Source organism: Antechinus flavipes, chromosome 2, assembly GCF_016432865.1.
Source record: "Antechinus flavipes isolate AdamAnt ecotype Samford, QLD, Australia chromosome 2, AdamAnt_v2, whole genome shotgun sequence".
NCBI lineage: Eukaryota > Metazoa > Chordata > Mammalia > Dasyuromorphia > Dasyuridae > Antechinus > Antechinus flavipes.
In genome coordinates this window covers 683,275,615-683,296,493 of record NC_067399.1, presented here as the reverse complement: position 1 = coordinate 683,296,493, position 20,879 = coordinate 683,275,615, and the positions used below count along the sequence as shown (strand labels likewise).

Sequence of the window (20,879 nt, the reverse complement as noted above, 5' to 3'; positions counted from 1 at the left end):
TCTGTAGGTGCCCAATAGATGCCAGCTTTTTGTATTGGAGAGAAGGGCAGGGGTTTGATCCGGCTCCTCAAAAAGGCCCAGACCGGGCTGAGCCCGAGGGAGGAGCCCATCCTCGGTGGGCCCCTCATCCTGGGTGCCAGGACCCAAACCAGGAGAAAGGGCCGTTTCCTCTCTCCTGCCCTTCCCCTTTACCCCCCCCAATCCCCCGAGATTGCAGAGGTGGGGCTCTTCCTGGGGCAGATCTCTCGGGCTGGGGGTGGGGGTAGGCAGGGAGCCAGGCCTTGTCCATCGGCGCCCCCTCCCCCAATGTTTACAGAGGATTCGCCCCGCCTCTTCCCTCTCCCCCGCAGCCCCAGTGTCCAAGGCCTCCCCTAAGGGTGGGCAGAGCGCCCTCCCTCGAACTCCCAGGCGGCCCCCGCGAGAGAAGGCTAGAGCCAGCCCCTGCGCCCTGCCCCCGGCGGGTTACGGCCACGAGCTCCCCTCTCCCCCGACCGGGCCCCAAGGGCTCTCCAGAGACCTGGGGGGAGGGGTGGCCGCTTAAAATAACCCGGCCCCGCGCGGCGGGAGTGGGGGCGGGGTGCTTGTTGTTGTTGTCACGTCGCAGTTGCTGCGGGGGGTGGGGGGAGGAGAACGCGTGACCGACCCCGCCCCCCCATGCGTCCGCCCCGCCCCGCTCGGCCAATCCGGGGCCCCGCCGCCCCCCGGCCCAGAGGAACCAGGGCGGGCGGCGTTCGCGGCCCTCTGGGAAAGAGACGGAGCGCGGCGGGCTCGGCTAGTCGGTGTCAGGGTCACGGTCAGTGGCGGTGCCTACGCCGGCTGCAGCCCGCCTCCTCCGACGTCACCGCGGCCCAGGAGCGGCCGCTGCAGCAGCAGCAGAAGCGGCCGCGGCGACCCCCGTGAGCCCCCGCAGTCGCCTCCGGGCCCGCCCGGCCAGGCCGAGTTCTCCGCCGGCTCCCCGCCGAACCCTAGTCCGGGGCCATGGCGCAGAGCGGGCAGCCCCCGCCACCGCCCGAGGAGAACCTGCAGGGTGAGTGCCAGGCTGGGCCCTGAGCTCCCCCTCCCCCCATCTCCAGGCCCTCCCGGGGAGGGGCAGCGAGCGCCGGTGCCTGGAACACAGGGGGCCGGAAGGTCTGTGGGCAAGGGGGAGGGGCATGGAGTTTGGACCCGGCCCGGGCCGCCCGGGAGGATCCAGGGGCGCGGGCTCCAGGAGTCGGTGGGTGGATGTCCGCTCGCCCTCCTCCCCTCCCAGGCTGAGAAGTTGCGATCTCAACCTGGGAAAGGCCGCGCTCGAGCCCAGTGTTGTGCAAAGAATGTGGGGCTCGGGGCTGAGACCCCAAGTCGGCTTCCTCCCCCTGCTCCCCCAAGCGCCAGGTCTGCCCGCTAAGGCAAGCCCCTTCTCCTGGTCTCGGACGGGACCCGTGAGGTTCCCTTATCTCCCCACTTCAGACTGAGGATCCTTCCCTGGGGCCCGAGGGAGCCCCACCCACACGAGCTGATTGTGGGGAGGGAAGCCGAAGCGGGGCCTTTTTAGCCTGGAGTGAATCCGCGGGGGGAGGGGGAGGGCAGTCTCACTCCGGTACATCAATCAAATCCGGCCCCTAAACCGGAGAAGCGGACCCCTGGTCCAGGGCCACTGGAGCCTCCTGCTGCTGGGTGACAAGAGCCTGCTGGGGGTTAGACTGGAAGGCCGACGCCCCGGGGAGGGAGGCCGAGGCCACGGGGAGGGAGGCGAGATCCTGGGAGGGAAGCCTTCCCTGCACGTCTGCGGTAACTTTGTTACCTTCCTCGATGGTTCCCTCTGTGAGTGAAAAGCAGAATCTGAACCTGAGTGTTGGGGAGGTAACTTAGTATCCCTTGCCCTAGAGCAGAAAACTGGGAGGTGGGGGGGGGGGCTGGCGGGGGAGGGCTCGCCCTCAGGCTCCTGCTGGCAATTGAGTTTCCTCCGAGGGAACATCTTGGGCTCAGTGATGAGTAGCTCGGGCGGAGTCCAGGTGAGGACCTTCCCAAAATAAGACTTTTAAACGAGGAGGGGGGGTCAGATGGAGAGGAGGGGGTTGGGACAAGAATCCTCCAGCTGGGGAGGGGGGGGGTCACCCTGGAGCCTGAAATAAGCTGCTAAGTTAGCCTCGGTGTCAGGGGCGCTTCCAGGTGTGGGTAAGGGGAGGATGGCCACTTCTCCCAGCGTTCTGGCTGCACTTCTGGGGGACTCCATGTCTGGGCGGCTCAGATGGGGGGGGGGGAGGAGGTTCCTGTTTCCATCCTTTGTCCGGAGAGGTTCATGGCCCCGAACATCCTCTATTGAGGAGAAAAACAAACTGGTCTTGAACTGGACACTAGGAAAAGAAGTCTGATTTCTCTGGCCGCTGTCTAGAGATTGTAGTCATTGGGGAACCAATATTCTTGAAGTTTGAAATGACTTGTTTTTAAAATGTCTCATTTTCATTTTTCCTTCCCTCCCTTTTTCCTTCCTTCCCTCCTTCTTTCCTTCCTTCCTTCCCTCTTTCCTTCCTGCTCTCCCTTTTTCCTTCCTGCCCTCCCTTTCCTTCCTTCCCTCCTTTCCTTCTTTCCCTCCCTCCCTCCCTCCATATTTCTGTCTGTCCCCTTTCTCCCCCTTTCTTCTTTTCCCTCTCTCCCTCTTCCCATGAATTCAGCCTTCCTGGGCTTTAGCAATCATTAACCAAGAAAGGCCAGAGCTCAGCTGCTCCTTTGAGCTTGCCCTTGGAACACATCACCCAGGCTCCAGCCTCCCTTCCCCATTTTGTTCCCTTGAGGTTGGAAAGCGGTTTTTGAAAAAGGCTGTAGGAAGAATGATTAAATCCGGGTCTCTCTTGGGCTTTGGGGGTGGGATAGGTGTGGCCTCGGAAAGAGAATTGGGCCGCCGAGGAAGAATATTCACAGGCTGGGCTCCTCCTGGGAAAGCCGGCTTTCTGATCTTTATGGGTTTGAATCTAGGAAGACAGCCCCCAGGCTCCAGACTGCCCAGGTTTCCTCTGTGGAAGTGTATTCCCAGCCCAGCCTCCTTCACAACTTGGATAATGAACCGCCGCCCTGCCCCCACTCAGAAGTGAGAACTAGCCTGCTGTGGCCACCTCCCATTTCCTTTGGACAATAAAGGTGGCCTGTCTGCCACGTCTAGATTACTTGAAAGCCCCATTGGAGTAGGATTAACTATTTCTAACAAAAAGGCAGTGGGGGCCCAATTCAGTTCAATTAGCATTTCCCCTATTGCGCAAGGACTGTGTTAAGTCCGGAGGATAGATGCTACAAGCAATGAGATGGCTCGGTGGTTAGAGCGGTGCTCCTGGAAGGCCCATCTAAGTTATTAGCACTCCTTAAAAATCTGCCCTCCATAAGACAACACTTAGGGGGAGAGACGAGGATGTGATTTCGTTGGGGTGGGAGGCACAGAGCTGTGATGGAGGGTCTGTGTCCAGGGCGGGTCTTAAGGCCAGGGAGGTGTCCGGCCCCCTTCCAGAGCCCCTCATTAGCTGCTTCCAAGTAGAATGGCAGCCCCGTCCTGGGAAAGCCTGGGCAGGCCTGAGCTGATTTCCTGGCTCACCCAGTCACAGGCTCCTGGGCTCGGAGCTGGAAGGGGCCTTTGGAGCCATCTAATTCTGACCGTGGCTCACTTGCCCAGATCCCCCAGCGAGGAAGGGGCAGAGCTGGGCCCGGGATCTCCGTGCCAGGCCGCTCTCGGGCTTCCGTCCAATTCCGTTTGGCTTTTCGCTTGCTCTTCGTTTATGTGGCTTTTCGGCAATTTTCTCGTAATTTCAGTTCGTCCCAGGTAATGGGCTTTTAAAATCTTGTTCAGCTCAATCAGCTCTTCCCAGGAGCTGCCTTGCATTGGGCACTTTGCCTCTGCATTAAAATCTAAATTTAAACTCTTTGGGAGGACACAGTGGGGGCCTCCAATGCTCCGTTAACTTCCTGCTGCTCCTAGACATCGGCACCAAACTGCTGAATCACGGGGGGTGGGAGGATGGGCTCGCGAGGACTTCAGAGGGGGCTGGTTCCCTCCACCCCCATTAATCCATCCAGAACAAGCTGGTGACACACGTAAACGCGTGGAAACTTGCCTTCAGGCCCAGCCTGCGTACGTGCAGCCCGACACTCACAGCTTCCTCCGGCCTGGATCGCTGCTGGAGCCGTCATGTGGGATCGGCAGCTGCCCCGCGGGAACCTGGGTCACTGGACGAAGGCAGGGGGACTGCTCGGGCCAAGTGTGTATCGTGGCAGTGTTCCTCCTCACCGCACGCCAGCCGTCCTAATGCTGGCCCAGAGGTGGAAAGCGTGGGCCAGCACAACCGCGTCTCCTGGCCACTTTCTTCCCCTGGCCTCTCCTAGGGGGCTCAGGGAGCCTCCGGAGCTGATGTCATGGTTTAGCAGGCACCTTTCCTTTCGCTGAGAAACCATGCTGATGGAGCTTTGGGGGTGCTGGGGTGGGTTCCTTTTCCTCGAATGGCTCCCAACTTCTCAGCCTAAGTGAGGTGTCTCAGGGACAGCTCTGGGAGAGCTTCGGGACCAGCTGGGCCCTCCAGCATCGGCACCTTAGCCAAGACTGGCGAAGGCCTCCGGCTGCTGGTATCTATCTGCCTCCTCCACAGTTCCTTTGTCTGCCCCGGCCAGCTTTACCTTCCTGGAGGTTAGGCCTGGGTGCCTTTATCTTAGCCTCTGTAGCATCTGGCACAGTATGTAGCACACAGTAGGTGCTTCATGAGTAGTTGTTGATGGGCTGTCATTTTCAAGTTAGGTAAATCGAGGCCCAGAAGAGCAAAGCCTCCCATCTTCTCCCAGGTTCACTATGGCAGGGAGTGACCTCGGATCCTCCTCTTCCAGATCCAGCATTCTGTGTATCGGCCCACCCTGCTGCCGGCACCGAGAGCGGCAGCCATGAAATCTTCCTTTTAGGAAATCAGAGTTAAGAATGATTTTAATAGTGGCTTGTTGTGCCTTAAGATTTACCGCATATTGTTCATACAAAGTATTAAGGTAGGTGGGCTCTACAAGCGCTGGCTTCTGGTATTGGAAGGGCCGGCTCTCTTGGAGAAGGAGCTAATGACGTCTCTTCTGCCCGACCTCAGAGAGCAGAGCTTGGAGCCGTGTGTTAAAGGGGCAAAGAGGCAGGTTGAGGCTTAGTCAGACCAAATTTCCCCCCATTAAAACTGCAGAAGACTATCTCGGGAGAAGCTGGGCCCCTTCTCCCAGGAGGCCTCTGGGCAAAGGCTGGACCATGACATTCCAAGGGGGAAGTCTAGGGGAGCATCTTTAAGGCAGCATGGGGACAAATTGCCCATGGACTTCCCTTCTGAAGCTTATATTCTGTGCTCGACCTTGGGGACAGAATACAGAGGGGAGAAAAACACAAAGCACACACAAATGCTTGTTTCAGCGCTTTAAAGTCGGTGGGAAAGGGAGTCATAGACTTAGGCTCCTTAGAAGGGAAAATTGAGAGCAGAGAGGGAAAGTCACCTTAGCCCCAGGTAGACTTGAGAGAAGAAGCCTTGTCAAGGGACCCAGGTATCCTTACCTTGTGATAGCCCAGCCTGCCCTGAGACCTCTGCTGGGCCTGGTGGCCCGGACTTTCTCTGAGCTACAAAATCTGGGAACCCTGAGAGGCCCCACATCCCCACCCTGCCCTGCCTGTGGAGTTTATGGCTTATCCCTGACTGACTTGGACTTCACCCAGTTTAATGCTGTCTTTAAAAAAAAAAAAAAAATTCCTACTTCAAGTATCCCCAAATAAAGTGAGCATTTCCATATGTAAAGGAGAACAAAGAAATGCAGATGAACCCGCAAATCTTTCCTGGGCCTTTTCCTTTAAGCCTGGCTAAATTCCCCTTGTAACTTCAAAAGGAGCCTCTTTATCTGTTTCCTTTTCACTTTCCTTCTCTTTTCTTCTGTGCAATTAAAAAAAAGATTTAAATAGCCCACTTTTTCTTTTGGTGCACTCTGAAGTCTAGGTAACCTTTTCTTTCACCAACTTTTATTGGAAAAAAAAATTTCCCTTGTCACGTTTATGTGTAATCAAACAAAAGCTCCCCTGTAGATCGGATCTAAGGATGTTTCATTCTTTACCTTGAGGAGATCCTGTTCAAATCCCTGGGCTGGAGTTGATCACTGGAGTCTTTCTAAGTTGATTTAAAAAAAAAAAAAAACAAAAAAAACAATGTTATTTTGCATAAATGTTGCTCTCTTTCTGCTCACTCTTCTCCGGCTCTGAATCTGTTCATAAGTCTTCAGAGATTTCTCCAAATCTCTTCTCACTTTTCATTATTTCATGTGGCACAATAGTCTTGCTATAATGGTTCCGAGGGTAGCCCTTGGGGAAGGTAATTCAGTTCCCATTTGCTCTCCCCTAGCCCTCCAGCCCGAGCCGCCCATTTCACTTGATGTTAAGGTTCCGAAGGGATCCCACAAGGTCAGGACACTGGTGTCTCAAAAGAATTTGCAGGCTTGAATCCTTCACTAAGTCAAGGGGCAGAGTTGATTATTGGAATGTTGAAGCTGCCTAAGTTCCAAAACACAAAAAACCCAAAGAACCCAGAGAAGGAAGATAAATTTATCCAGTTCTGGTCACTAATATGTTAATTTTATGGCCCAGAGGTAGAATTGAGCCAGGGGCTGTTCACTACCAACTCTGTCTGTAATGTTTGTTGACAGACAGATTGTTAGAACAATAGCATTCTGAGGTCAGAGGGCCTCGGGATCTCTAATTGATCCTTCCCTAAAATCTAAAGGAAGAAATATTATATCCCTAGGCCAGAAGACTTACTATCATTGCTGGACAGATCCGCCAGAACAACAGTACTCCCAGTTCAGGGGGACCTCAGGATCACCGATTCCCAAGCCAGAAAACTTTAGAATCACCGACAGATTGATAGAACAGAAGTACCCCAAAGTCGGGGGGGCCTCCCTACTCTGTCTCCCCTAGAAGCTGTTCTCCATTGGGAAAGAGCTCTCAGGCTGGCGAAGCTTCCCCTGGTCTCTGACTGAAAGTGGCTGTAGCTTCCACCAGTATTCTTGGTTCTGCCTTTTGAAACAGCGCGTCCAACCCTGGAGTCTCCCTTGTCATATTCCCTTCCAAGCAGCTCCTCCAGCCTTTGTTTTTCTGGCCCCAGAGTGGAGACCTACGGAGATCAGGGAAAGGCCTTATGGGACAGGGAGCCAGAATCCCTAGATTTCTTCAGTGCTGAGTCTGGAAAGGATGGGATCAAAGGATGGAAACGGCCCAACAAGGGCAATGAATTGCTGCCGTTGGGGATACCAAAAAAGGCCCCAAACCATCCCAGCTTTCAGAGGGCTCCATCCGGTGGAGATAATCTAGAAGCAGCCCTGTGAAAATGGGATCTAGGGAGGGTGAACGAGTTTTGAGGGAAAGCACCGGCATTGGGAGTCCAGCCTGGGGCTTGAAGGAGGGAGGTGGGGATGAGTGAGAGCAGTCCAGGCACAGGGACCGCCAGTGCGGAGGCTGAAATGGAGAGTGTTCTGTGCAGTTGGCCCAGGCGGGACAGTCACAGAAGGGGTGTGGGGGAGGGTGTGGGAAACTTCCTAGTGTTTGAGAATACTGGGGAGGTGAGAAGGAGCCCCGGGGCAGAGTTTGGGAGTCCCTGGAGTTTACTAAACAGAGGAGTTGACAGAGACAGCGCTACCTTCAGGCAAGATCCATTTTATAGGTGGATGGACTCCATTAGGGTGGGACTGGTGGTCCCAGGAGCAGGCTATTGCCTAGGAGGTGATGAAGGCTGGCCCCAGGCAGAGACCCTCGGATACTCCAAGCCCAGCACTCTTTCCGATCTTGCTGGAAAATCCTGCGTCTGGTTTTAGACCTCGCTTTGGATTTTAGAAAACTGTCTTCTTTAATAATCTGCCACTTGCCCATAAGGCCCAGCTTCGGTTTCCTGAGCGTCTGTGAGTGCCCCGTTGCTCGCTGCCCCCCAAGGTGCTCACTTGGGAAGCCAGGCTCGTCCTTGGATATTTTCCCCACGTCTGGGCCTTTCCTCAACAGCCACAACTAACGTGGGAAATTTTTCAGACCTATCCAGGCTTCGGGATGCGTGTGGCGCATTCTAAAGGGCCGAGCCTGGACTCTGGCCACCTCTCGAGTTTGCTCATCCATCCCCCAGGCCCCTTGAACGAAATGGCCATCGGCCCGGTTTTCTCTCACAGAAGTGACATATTTAGAGACAAAGGGCGCCTTGTGAGCAGGGCCCCGTGTCCCCGAGGGCCTGGCTTCCCTCCCTCGCAGCCTTGCACACTGGGCAAAGGCAGCTACTGTGCTGGCTGGACTGTTTCCACTGCTCTTGGCAGGAAACCCCGGGGAAAGGGGGCTCAGCTCTTTGCAGAGCCCTGGGTCTAACCCGGGACTCTCTGGCCTCCTAATCCAACGTCCCGCCTTTTTAGATGCAAAGTCAGGAGAGGTGAAGGGCTCTCCCAAGTGGTGAGTAGCCGAGGCTGGTCTTGGCGGTCCGTGCCGGGGGATGGCGACCTCTGGCTTCAAGCTGTGCCCTTTGCCATGAGCCCCAGACCTTTGTGACTTCTTCCCACAAGGGTACAATGTGTTTGGGTTTTTTGTTTTTATAAAATTCGTCATTGTTTCCCATCTCCCAGTTCACGGGTATTTCCCCCAGTTCTTTGGGCCTCAGTTTAGGGGAAGGCCAGAGATTTGCCCCCTCAGTGTGAACTCCACTTTTTCAAATTGCTTTGAGTTGTCCTTTGCGCTCAGGGAGGACCCCGGTGACGTCACGGTGTCGGGGTTCAGCGGCGGCAGCTGACGGGACCAGCACGGGCTTGGAAAGCTCTACCCAGGGTGGGCACTGCTAGGCTGCGTGACCTTTTCGAGCAGCGACCGCTCCCGCTTTGTGCCGCTCACCTTTTTAAGCGGTTACAAGCTGTCACAATTTGGTCTGCCTTTCAGGGCCTCCATCCAAAGAGGCGAAGGGAGCCGGCATTCATTAAGCCATTTCAGGCTCTGCTCAGCCTTTACAAATACGATCTCAAAGCACAGCTGGCCAGCTCCCTGTCTTTGAAGACTCATTCTGTTCAGGGCCTCCTGAGGCTACCGGGAAGGCCATGTTTGGAGGAAGAAATGGGGGCCAGAGTGGGGAATGCATTTACCCAGGGGGCCTTGTGCAGCTTCAGAAGCAGACTTGGGCCTGAGGTCATTTGCCACCAGATTTGGACCTAAGGCTTGGAGTGAGGGGTCAGACAGGCCTGAATGGACCGAGTCCCAGGACCAAGTGACTCAGTTGAATCCTCATAGATTTGTTCTGTCATCATTCCCACAACTGTCCTGATGATTTGAAATTTGCTGAATTAAGGGCTTGTTCCATGTTGATAACAGTATTCTATAAAGTGCTTTGGGAGGCAGGCCGAGTATTAGAATCCCCATTTCGCAGATGGGACTGAAACTGATAACTTGTCATGATCTCCTTTGGTCACAGAGTCGGTGTCAGAGCTCGAGCTGCCCCACGTTGTCTGGCTCGTGGCTCACGTGGTGGAGGGGAAGGGGGGCTGCCGGTCAGCGTGGGGCCCCCTCCCCAACCTTACCCCTGGCTTTGTCCCCACAGGTTCTTGGGTGGAGCTGCACTTCAGCAGTAACGGCAATGGCCACAGTGCTGTGCCAGCCTCCATCTCGGCCTATAATGGCGACATGGAAAAGATTCTTCTGGATGCACAGCATGAATCTGGAAGGAGCAGCTCCAAGAGTTCTCACTGTGACAGGTAGGCTTTCCATGGGGGTAAGGGGAGGAAGGCGAAGGAGACGCTGCCGTGAATGGGCTTCTGCCCGTTCCCTTCGCCATGGGCCAGGAACAGGAGCAGACGACGGAGATTGCTGTCGTACAGCATCTGCCGAAACGGATTCGCTCCCGAAGCGGAGCGTCTGGTGGCTTCTTGACTCGCCCAAGTGACAGTTTCCTCTTTCAGAAGGCAGAGGAACCATCAAGGGGACATTGTATTTTGCCCCTGATTTTCACAAACAGGGCAGAGGAACCATCAAGGGGACATTGTATTTTGCCCCTGATTTTCACAAACAGGGCGCCCCGCCTGCTCGCCTGCTGGGGTGGAAACGGAGGGAAGGAACGTCCTAGCCGGAGCGTGTCAAAAGAGCGGGAAGTTTGGCGTAGGGCAGGGCAGGCGCATGGAAAGAGCAGGTTGGGAAAGGGTTTTGGTGGCACGTTAGGGTGCTACAGACTAAAAGTCTCTAGGCAAAGCCGAGGCTGGGCGGGGGGGGCACCTCTGAAGAATGAAATTCAAGGGGAAAGAAAACTAACAATTCCACAGAAACATAAAAGTTCAGTGTGAATGCCCAGGAGCTCAGCATTGGGTTTTTTATAAAAAGGCAGAGGGAGGGAGGGAGGGAGGAAAGGGTGGAGGTGAGTGTGATGATCTGGGGAAGGTGAAACGTAAAGGAGCAGAATCTTTGGGACGGGACCTGCTCGGGCTCATGGGGCGGTGCTGATTGGCCACAGGGAGAAGCGGGACTGTTCAGTCTGGGTTGCTCCTGTTTTCTCTGCAAGGGCCGTGACCCTTGTGCTGGAAACGATGGAACAGTGACAAACAGAATTCATAGCCAAGATGAACGAGATAATGAAGGTGCTCTCCGTGGTCCTGAACCCGATGATCAGGTCAGGGAAAGTCAGAGAGGTGGCTGGAGCGGACTCCAGGCCCCCGGGGGTTTCGGAGGGCCTTTAGGCGGCAGAGCTCAGCGGGTGTCTTAGTGACACTGTGTCGGGCTGGCAGATGATCTCCGGGGGGTTGGGACCCCAGAGCGGTGCCCCATGGATCTATGCTCTTAGCCATGCCGTGAGCAAGGACGCAGATGACGGAAAGCAGAGATTCGCAAAGATCTGGACGAGCTAAGATCACTAGAATTGGTCTAACAACACAGAATTCGGTGTAGACGAGTGCTCCCCGATGGGGTAGGAGGAAGCATGCTGGGAAAAGTAATGGGCGTCAGCTGTGGGAAGGAATATCCCAAAAGGCTTCATTTGAGAGGCTGAGCTTCCAAGAATAGGGCGGGGGACAGTCCTGCGGCCCCTCTGCCTGCCCCATGTCTCACTGAGTCACTGGTCAGTTCCGGCCCCACAGGCCGAGAGCGCGAGGAGGACCAGGGTGGGCAGATCTGTCCCATGAGGATGATCTGAAGGACAAGGATGGGAGGCAGGGAGGCGAGGTTCAGATATTTGAAGGGGGATCAGATGGACCCCAGAGGTCAGAGGCAACATTGATGGTGGGAAAGGGGCAGAGCTGGCTCCCCGGCTGACTTAACAGAAAGGGTCTCAATCCTTGGAGCATCGAGACCTTCCCGGCCATCCTGGGGGTGGGATTCCCACTCCGGCTACAGCTTTGCCTCCTTATTCGAGGATCATCCGTCCGTAGCTTTGCTCTCTGCTCCCTGCACCTCCCACTGACGAAGGGAAGCTAACAGCATTTCTCTGCCCTTTGCCCCCACCCCTCGTTTCTGTCAAGCCCACCTCGCTCCCAGACGCCCCAAGATATTAACAGAACTTCCGAAGTGGACACTCACAGCATTGGAGAGAAGAACAGCTCCCAGGTGAGAGGGCGGGGAGTGGGGGAGGATGGGCCCGACCGGTGTTCCGCCTCATTGGCAGCTTAACCAGGCGATCCGGGCCCGCTGAGCAAAGTCTCGTGCGCAGGTTCTGTTGGCGCCGGGGGCCGGCGGGTGGTTAATGTTTGGGCAGCTGTGACCGAGCCCAAGGCCAGGCCGGGACTGTGGCCGTCACGTGCGGAGGGAGCACGAGGTGGAGTTTGCAGAGCTCCCCCCCACGTGTTCATTTACAGACCGGGATGCCCGAAGGCTTCGTGTTGTCACGGCGCGGGGGCCCAGGCTGCAGGGCGGGAGGGGAGAGGGCTGGCTTTGGGGAATTGGGGCGCGGGGAAAGGCCCAGCTGGCGCGCTCCAGCATCTCCCCGGGCCTGTTTCCCGGGTGTCAAAGTGACTCTGACTTGTGCTAGAAGGTCACTGAGGTCCCGGAGAATTTCATGAAATGTGTGTCTCACACACAGACTTGGTGACCAGCGCTGACCACCTTGGGCCTTGACTAGTAAGCTCACATACACTACACACTCACACACACACACACACACTCTCAGATATACAGACACACAGACACACACACACACACACTCTCAGATATACAGACACACACTCACTCACAGACTCACACATACACACAGACACACTCACAGACACACACACACATACACACAGACACGCTCACAGACACACACACACATACACACAGACACACTCACAGACACACACACACATACACACAGACACACTCACAGACACACACACACATACACACAGACACACTCACAGACACACAGACACACACTCTCACACATACACACACACACACTCACACATACACACACTCTCTCACACAGACACACACACACACTCACACATATACACACACACTCTCTCACACATACACACAGACACACTCACAGACACACACACTCTCTCACACATACACACACACACACACACACACACACTCTCTCACACATACACACAGACACACACACACTCACACACACACACTCTCAGATATACAGACACACACTCACAGACACACAGACACACACACACACTCTCTCACACAGACACACACTCACAGACACACACACACACACACACACACTCACTCTCTCTCATACATACATACAGACACACTCACACACACAGAGTCTATTGCTGGGAAGTTGAGCCCTGGTGAGGGGAAGAGTCCTGCCCGGACATCCGTGGCTCCCAGCTTCCCCAGGCCCAGCCTCAGTGGGATTTCTCCCGCCAGCACATGTTGGGACGGCGGGAGGGCTTCTCTCCAGAGGGCCAAAGCTGAGGGGCCTGTGGGTGGGACTCGCTCCAGAGCCTCCTCCAGAGTGGCGAGAACCCCAAAGCTGGTTTTCAGCATGTTCCGCTCCCCCAGAGCTGCTGTCTGAGTCAGGATTCGAATTCAGGTCACACAGCGGGGGTTTCTATCACAGTTGCGGGTTCAGGGTGTGAGCAGCCCAGCCCTCGGGCGGCTCCCGGCCCCCCTCCTTGTGAAAGGAAGGCTCTGCCCGTCTGCAAAGTCTGCTCTCACCTCACCGGCGGCAAACGGGCTCTGGACGTCCGGGAAGCGTCACCGCGGCCCCGACACGCGGCCGGCCCGGACCCTGAAGGGGGCACCTGTGTGGCCACGCCGGGAGGCCTGGTGGTTTCCTCGGGCTCTCCAGGGGTCCTTTTCAAGTAAGTTCCATCTTGTTTTAGTCAGAGGAAGATTACCTGGAGAGAAGGAAAGAAGTGGAGAGCATCCTGAAGAAAAACTCCGACTGGATCTGGGACTGGTCCAGCAGGCCTGAAAACATCCCCCCAAAGTGAGTGGGGATGAAAGATGGAGAGGGGGGAGTCCCTGGGGGAGGGGAGCAGAGGAGAGCCGTAGATGGGGAGCTGTAGAGGGCAGTGGTTGGAGGAGCAACGAAGGAGGGGGCTGACTTCCCGCTCCCAGTGTGGGAGCACTGACCCCTGGCCCTCGCTTCCCTTTGCGCAGGGAGTTTCTTTTTAAGCACCCAAAGCGCTCGGCCACTCTCAGCATGAGGAACACGAGTGTCATGAAGAAGGGGGGCATCTTCTCAGCGGAGTTCCTGAAGGTCTTCCTCCCATCCCTGCTGCTCTCTCACTTCCTCGCCATTGGGTTGGGGTGAGTACCATCGGGAGGGAAATCTGAGCCGGAGTCGGAGGGTAAGGGGGCCCGTGGTCCTGCTTTAGGGGAGACTGAGGCAGGCAGCCTGCCGTAGGCCGTGTCAGAGCGGAGGGGGAGGACTCTCCCACGTCGGGGTCCCTGTCCCTCCTCGAGGGCCGGGAAGTCTTTCCAGGCTGACTCCATTCCCGGAGGGCGTCGAGAAGGCCCGAGGTCACTTGTGGTCTCGGTCCCTTGACCTCTGCTGCCTCAGTTTCCACCTTTGTGAGATGGGATCACACCGGCCCCTGCCCAGGGGCTCACGGGTCAGTGTCAGTTCCCCGAGGTTCCCTTTACATCCATTTCTAGAGGAGTCTTCCCCGGGCCCTCGTTCCGGCGCCGTCCCTACGTTGGCCATTTCCCGTGTGTACTATTTAATGGTCGCGTCCCCCATGAGAGGGTGGGGACCGGCTTTTGTCCCTTTGATGTCTGCCCGGCACACAGAAGGCGCTCAGTAAGTGCTCGGTGGCCGAGTGCGCTGAGCAGAGCACGGAGAACGCCGCCGCGTTGTTAGGACAGAGTTGGTGGCGGGGAAGCCTCCGGCCCCCGCAGCGAGGGCAGGACAGACTCCCACGCAGGTGGCAGCCACATGATTGGCTGGAGCCGGGGCTCACCGGGGGGGGGGGGTGTCTGCGCTTGTCTCTGTGACTGACCGGTCGCCGACCACGTTCACCTCGGGCGCACCTGCAGGAAGTCTTCCCTCATCTTAGCAGATTAGCCTTTTCCTTTCTGGGTCTTGGCTGTCACGGCGGGGGGCAGGTTGTCTCCCCTTTTTCACAGGGAGGGTCTTGTGTGTCCCCCTCTTCTCTGCCTGGTACACAGTAGGTGCTTAATGAATGCACACTGATTGATTGGGCGGCAGACTCCATGGGGCGGGGGGTTGTGCAGGGTGGTGAGTGAGGAGTCGGGGATGGCCAGGAGGGTTTGGGGGAAGGAGGCCGAGCTCCATTTTGGAGTCTCCAGCTGTTGGGGGAGGGGGGTTGGGAAGGTGGGGCTGGATGGGCCCACTTGGAAGCCCTGGAACGAGGACCCCCCAGGATCCTGAGGACAGCGGCGTGAGGGGCCGCAGGACCCACTGTTCTCTGCTCTTGTTCTGGTGCCTTTTGGGCTCCTTGGCAGAGCAGAGACTGTTCCTTTTGGGGTCCGGCGGGCCCCGCGAGTGGTCGTGGCGTGGGTTACGGGGACCGCGGGCTGCCCTGTAACGGGCAGCGCCACCTCCTAAGCATTGGAGTCCGCGCAAAGTGGGTGCCGGGGAGTTGAGGGCGGGGACTAACGTCGAGGGGCTTGGACAGACATCATGGCAAAGCTGGCGAGTTGGCGGTGGAGGGGGGCGGGCGGGCGGGGGTTGGCCCAGTGAGCTGTGGCTGTCTGACGGTTGCTCTCGGGGCTTAGTTAGAAAGGGAAGAGTCTGGGCCCGGAGGGCTGGGAAGAGACGGTCCTGCCTGCCCTGGACGTCCCCACCCCCACCCCCGGCCCCCAAGTTCGTGGAAGGAAGCAAGTGGCCGAGAAGGGTCTGCCTGGGCCCCGACTCGGGAGCTGCCCACCAAACTCTGTCGTTGCTTCTCCCTCAGGATCTACATCGGAAGGCGGCTCACCACCTCCACCAGCACCTTCTAGGCGGCGGGGCCGGAGCTCGGCGGGCGCCGGCCACTGTCTCTGAGCATGCAGCAGGGGACCCGGAGGGAGTCCGTCCTTCCGTCCGTCCCTCCGTCCGTCCGGGATGGCCCCCGTGGCTTGTGTTCATTTGTCGTGTAAATGTCGTGTTCCTAGTTCAGTAGAAAGGGAGGATAGTCCGTGTATTCATTCCCCCAGCGTAGGGAGCAGCTCAGACTGATCCGCCCCCTCTCCGGGGGTCGCCCTCATCCTCGGGTGGAAGCCCTCCCGTCCCGATGCCGAGACCTGGACTCCCACGAGATCCCCAAGCTCCCCTGTTCCTTCCCCTCAACAGTCACTGCTCCTGTGAACAAGTGAATCATGTCATTATTAAAAAGCATTGTGTTTAGGGCTGCTGTAGTCACACGGGGTCCCAGAATACCCTTCGTGCCCATTTGCCCTGGGGTCCCCAGAATGCCCTCCGTGCCCGTTTGCCCTGCCTGGGGTCCCAGACCAGCCCCTGTGCCCGTTTGCCCTGCCTGGGGTCCCAGAACGCCCTTCTGTGCCCGTTTGCCCTGCCCGGGGTCCCCAGAATGCCCTCCGTGCCCGTTTGCCCTGCCTGAGGTTCCAGAACGTTCTCCGTGCCCATTTGCCCTGCCCGGGGTCCCAGAATGCCCTCCGTGCCCGTTTGATCTGCCTGAGTTCCCAGAATGCCCCTCCGTGCCGGTTTGCCCTGCCTGGGGTCCCAGAACGCCCCTCTGTGCCCGTTTGCCCTGCCCGGGGTCCCAGAACGCCCCTCTGTGCCCGTTTGCCCTGCCCGGGGTCCCAGAACGCCCCTCTGTGCCCGTTTGATCTGCCTGGGGTCCCAGAACGCCCCTCCGTGCCTGTTTGCCCTGCCCGGGGTCCCAGAATGCCCTCCATGCCCGTTTGATCTGCCTGAGTTCCCAGAATGCCCCTCTGTGCCCATTTGCCCTGGCTGGGGTCCCAGAACGCCCCTCCGTGCCCGTTTGCCCTGCCTGGGGTCCCAGAACGCCCCTTTGTGCCCGTTTGATCTGCCTGAGTTCCCAGAATGCCCCTCCGTGCCCGTTTGCCCTGCCTGGGGTCCCAGAACGCTCCTCCCTGCCCATTTGCCCTGGCTGTAGCAGCCGCTCGGCGAAGACTCCCCATGCTTCTGCTGGGAGGGCTTCCTGGGCAAGTGGGGGGAGAGGGAGGAGCTTCAGGGCGGGCCACTTGACTGGGCACAGTCTCCAGCACCGGAGTCTCTTCTGGCCCCGAGGCCGAGCGCTTTCCCGCGTAGGGCCCGGTGTGGCCGGCACAGAGCAGATGGCCGCCCCTGCTGGGTCGGCTCCCTTCCCCGCGCTCCCCGCCAGGCCACGCTGTGCTCCTGGGCCCTTCAGCCCCAAAACCGGAATGGGAATAAAGGCCCCTCGGTTTGCCAAACCCTTCCACGCCGCCCGCGGTGGGGTCCGGTTCACCCGAGTCTCGTGCGCCCCCCGAGCGCCACGTCCTCCCTTTTTCCTTGGGGCAAATCTTTTGTGAAAGGAGGTCACGTCTGTGCCGAGCTGGACACTCTGGGTTTCTCTTCGTCTCTGACATCCTCCCTGTCCCTGCTCTTCTGGGCCGAAATAAAGGCGACCTTCTCATTTGAAAAGGAAACGGCTCTCCTTGTCTGCCAGCAGCCCCCCTTCCCAGGCAGGAACGGGCCCCACGCCGCTTCTCGGGACGTCCAGGCTGGCTCCCCTTGTCCGTCGGGCCGTTAGGCCCCTCCCCCGGCCCCCTCCGAGGTGGGGAGCACAGGCCCCCAGAAGGAGGCCCCGTCCTGTGGCCGGCCCCCCTTTTTCTCGGCCACCCTGCCATCATTAAGCTCGGTGCACAGTTAATGGCCAAGTGCCCAAGCTCGTAAAAAACGCGGGATCTTCGCTTTCCCCTCCTGCCCCAAAGCCCCTTTCCTGTAACACAACAGAAAGCCTTCGGCCAAATGGCCACATCCCCGATGGGGACGGCCCTCGTGCTGTCCAGCGCCCAGCCCGGAGCTGCAGGGAGGGCGGCCGTGGGCAGGAGACCTCGGGGCTCTGACTCGGGCCGGGAGTCTCCAGGTCTCACCGCTGACCCTCGCCCCCTCGGCCTAGAGCCTGACCCTAGTCAGCCTGTCGGTCCACCCCGATTCGCCACCAATCTTAGCCATTCGGGGCAACTGAGGCCCCAAGGTAAGTGAGACCGTTGGGTCCGTGATGTTCGCCCAGGGCCGACAGGCCGATGCCGAAATGTCCGCGATGCTCCGAGTGAGCATCCCCGTCTCCCCGTTTCTGAGAAACTGATTTTTGAACGGATGCAAAGGCATTGAGGACCTACTGTGTGCCGGGCACACAAGCTGGGGAGCAAAGCCCACTGCAGGGTCACAGCAGGGCAGGTGCCCAGCTTGGCTGGTGGAAATGCCCTCCTCGTGACTGATTAGGTCCTTAAATAAGCGGCCTAAAAGGGGCTGTGGCCCTCTGGTCACGCTGAGGAGCGCTCGGGGGCAGCCTCCCAGTGATGGGCATGAGGCGGTCAGGAAGAGCTGGTCCGAACACAAAGCCCATGGACAGTTAGCCTTTTAGCCTCTCAATGGCTGCGTCCCACCCCCCTCACTTTGTACAAACCCCAACATGGCGGCGCCAGTGTTCACAAAAGCCCGACAGCTCTGGAGCTTCGGGATGGGCTGTAATGTCTGAAGACCCGGATGTGGCCCCCGTGTCCCTTCTCACCCCCGCCCCCCCAAGGACTGTCTGGCCGACTCTCCAGAAAGAGTGGCCATTGAACAAGACCTTCCGGGCTGTGGGTTATAGGAGTCTCTCACCTCCAAAGTCCTCGACACCATCTGATCAGCACCGAGAAGGACGTGACTAATTGTGGCCATTCCGCCCGAGCCCGTGCCTGGGCTGCCCCACAAGGCCCCGTTTCCTCGGCTTCTCAGATGGGCTTTGCCACTAAGCTTATCCCGGGCACAGGGTGTTTGCTTGGAGACATTTGTACCAGGCTGCGGGTTGGCTCCCCGAGGGCAGAGCCCGGCTGCCAGCTGTGCCCGGCTGCAGTGATATGCCGCTGCCGAGCACCCTGAGACTGATCCCCTGGGATAAGGGGGAACCTCCCTTTTTTCCTCAATGATTAACTGGCCCCATCTGGTGATTCTGAATTGGCTGCCGTTGTTCAAAGCCCCTTATCTCCTCCCTCCCTGGGACCCATTCTAAAGCTCCCCTGTGTTTCCCTCCTTCTGACTCTCATTGAGACTGGACTGGATGATGCGGCCTCCAGGGCTTCCTTTCTAGAACTGCCGGTTCTCTCGCTCCCAGGTTACTGAGAGGGAGCTGGAGTCTTCCTGGCTCCCTTCGACCACCATCACTTAAGGCCCTCCCTTCCCATGGCCTCAATCAACCCGGATCTACCATGTAGTCAAAGTTGTAGTAGCTACTGTCAGCCAGCCTCCGGGACCCTGGAGGTCAGCCTTTCCCTCCTGTGCGCGTAGCAGAAACCTTGCTCAGACAGTGATGATCCCTTCCCCTCCTCAGGATCTCCACCTCAGCCCCCCACAGAGAGGGTCAGAGATTCTGCATCTAGCCTTCACCCACCAGGGCTCCGCTCTGAGCTCTGCAATGCCCTTCCCCGAGTCATTGTACCCCCACTACCTTGTTTGTTATTCTCACCATGTGCCTCCCAGGCCCAGTTCTTTCCCACAGCATCCCCTCTGCAGCGTCCACTCCTGTCTTTCCCCATCTTGACCCTTGGCAGACTCTGTCCGCCGTCTTCCCTCCAGTCCCCGGGCCCCTAATCCTGTCAGGCGTCTGCCTGCCAAGCCTCAGCCTTGGGCCACCGCCCACCCCTCAGCCACTCCTTCACCTGCTGCTCATGTGCTGACTGGCGACCCTACGAGGCCGCCCTGAGCGCTGGGACACAAAGAAAGGGAGAGCCGGGCTCTGCCCACTGCCTAAGGAGGCGGCCCACAAACGGCCGAACAAACGAGTGTACACGGGATAAGCTGGAGGTACATCTGAGCCTTCCGGAGACGGTGGGAGCTTATTGGGAATGGCAGGCGAGCAGAAGGGGAAGATGAGCAGGGAGAGAAGTCCAGGGATGGGGGGCGTGGCTAAGCTCGGACATGGAGTGCCACGCCCTGGGATTGACAAGGGACCAGTATCAGTAGATGCTTGTGTAAGAGGAATGAATTGGAGGGAGGGGGCCAGCCTGGGAAAGGCTTTGGGTGCCAGAGTAAGACTTACCTGGATTCTGGAGGCAATAGGAGCCACTGGAGTTTGAGTGGGGCCGTGGCATGGTCAGACTTGTATTTCACTTGGGCAGCTGAATGGAGGGTGGACTGGAGACGAGCAGACCCACCAGCAGCTTTGCATGTATCTTTGCAGGGATTTTGAGAATCAAAAGCTATTATTTAAAGTAAACAAGTAAGAAAATAATTCCTTAAAAAACTCAATTGATATAATGCAAAAAAAAAAAAAAAAAAAACAACCCAAAAAACATATCCATGGAAGAAAACATCTGGAAAGGTAAGATTAATCAAATGGAAAGAGATATAAAAGCTATCATACATTAAAAATTAGAACTGGGCAAATGGAAGCTAATGACTCTGAGACAATAAGAATCAGTCAAATAAACAAAAAAAAGAATGAAAAAAGGAAGAAAATGCAAAATACCTCATTGGAAAAATATATCCAGGAGAGAACATTTAAAAATTATTGGCCTACCTGAAGGCCATGACCCCCCCCCCCCCCAAAAAAAAAAAGTCTTCCCCTCTCAGAATTAGATAAATCTAACCACAAAATAAACAAGAAACTAGGGAGGTTAGTTTCTATGATTAGTTCTTTTGGCCAACTTGTTTTTTTAGGATAAGAGTATTTAGTTTCCAATTGGTTTTTAGTCTATCTTTCTGTGGTCCTTTATTAAATGCAATTTTTATTGCATCATGACCTAAAAAGAAAGCATTTACTATTTTTGCCTTTCTGCATTTGATTGTGAGGTTTTTATGCATAGTAATTTTTTTACATAGATGCCATGTGCTGCTGAGAAAAAGGTATATTTCTTTCTATTCCTATTCAATTTTCTCCAGAGAGCTACCATATCTAATTGTTCTAAAATTTTATTTATCATTAACTTTTTTCATTCATTTTTTGGTTATATTTATCTACTTCTGAGAAGGGAAAGTTTAAGTCTCCCCTAGGATAGTTTTATTTATTTCCCTCTAACTCATTCAACTTCTTCAAAAATTTAGATTTATATACAGAAACTATATATTCTATGCATAGAATATATATACATATTCTATATTTGTGCATCTATGTTTAGTTTTACTATGACTTCATTGCCTATAGTAGCTTTCAGCAAGAAATAGTTTTCTGCTTTATGTTTTTTAACTAGTTATATTTTTGCTTTTGCAAAATGTGAGCTCATGATTGCTACCCCTGCTTTCTTTGCTTCAGCACCGGGGACAGAGCTCTGCTGCTGGGTTGCCATGAACATGGGGACTCTGCTAGTAGGCCCCACGGTGGGG

The 20,879-nt window shown here is 56.5% G+C and overlaps 2 protein-coding genes across 2 annotated transcripts; both read left to right on the top strand.

The window, feature by feature from the left end:
* The first annotated feature begins 717 nt into the window (after positions 1-717).
* On the top strand, positions 718-15,752 carry BNIP3 (BCL2 interacting protein 3). Its single transcript, XM_051982738.1, has 6 exons — positions 718-1,027; positions 9,567-9,720; positions 11,470-11,554; positions 13,282-13,388; positions 13,562-13,711; positions 15,322-15,752. Exons 1-6 carry the CDS (start codon positions 979-981, stop codon positions 15,365-15,367), a joined length of 591 nt encoding a protein of 196 aa, XP_051838698.1. The 5' UTR covers positions 718-978; the 3' UTR covers positions 15,368-15,752.
* On the top strand, positions 15,640-20,099 carry LOC127547023 (DBF4-type zinc finger-containing protein 2 homolog). Its single transcript, XM_051973879.1, has 5 exons — positions 15,640-15,672; positions 15,754-15,887; positions 15,968-16,205; positions 16,285-16,364; positions 16,405-20,099. Exons 1-5 carry the CDS (start codon positions 15,640-15,642, stop codon positions 16,880-16,882), a joined length of 963 nt encoding a protein of 320 aa, XP_051829839.1. The 3' UTR covers positions 16,883-20,099.
* The last annotated feature ends 780 nt before the right edge of the window (positions 20,100-20,879 follow it).

What these genes read in the sequence shown, in the direction of transcription:
- LOC127547023 (XM_051973879.1), top strand. Translation starts at nt 15,640, where the DNA reads ATGCCGAGACCTGGACTCCCACGAGATCCCCAA. An exon ending in GCCCGTTTGCCCTGCCTGGG is followed by an intron (nt 15,888 to 15,967) that starts GTCCCAGAACGC and finishes GCCCTGCCTGAG; the next exon opens with GTTCCAGAACGTTCTCCGTG. An exon ending in GCCCGTTTGCCCTGCCTGGG is followed by an intron (nt 16,365 to 16,404) that starts GTCCCAGAACGC and finishes GATCTGCCTGAG; the next exon opens with TTCCCAGAATGCCCCTCCGT.
- BNIP3 (XM_051982738.1), top strand. Translation starts at nt 979, where the DNA reads ATGGCGCAGAGCGGGCAGCCCCCGCCACCGCCCGAGGAGAACCTGCAG. An exon ending in AAGAGTTCTCACTGTGACAG is followed by an intron (nt 9,721 to 11,469) that starts GTAGGCTTTCCA and finishes GTTTCTGTCAAG; the next exon opens with CCCACCTCGCTCCCAGACGC. An exon ending in CCTGAAAACATCCCCCCAAA is followed by an intron (nt 13,389 to 13,561) that starts GTGAGTGGGGAT and finishes CCCTTTGCGCAG; the next exon opens with GGAGTTTCTTTTTAAGCACC.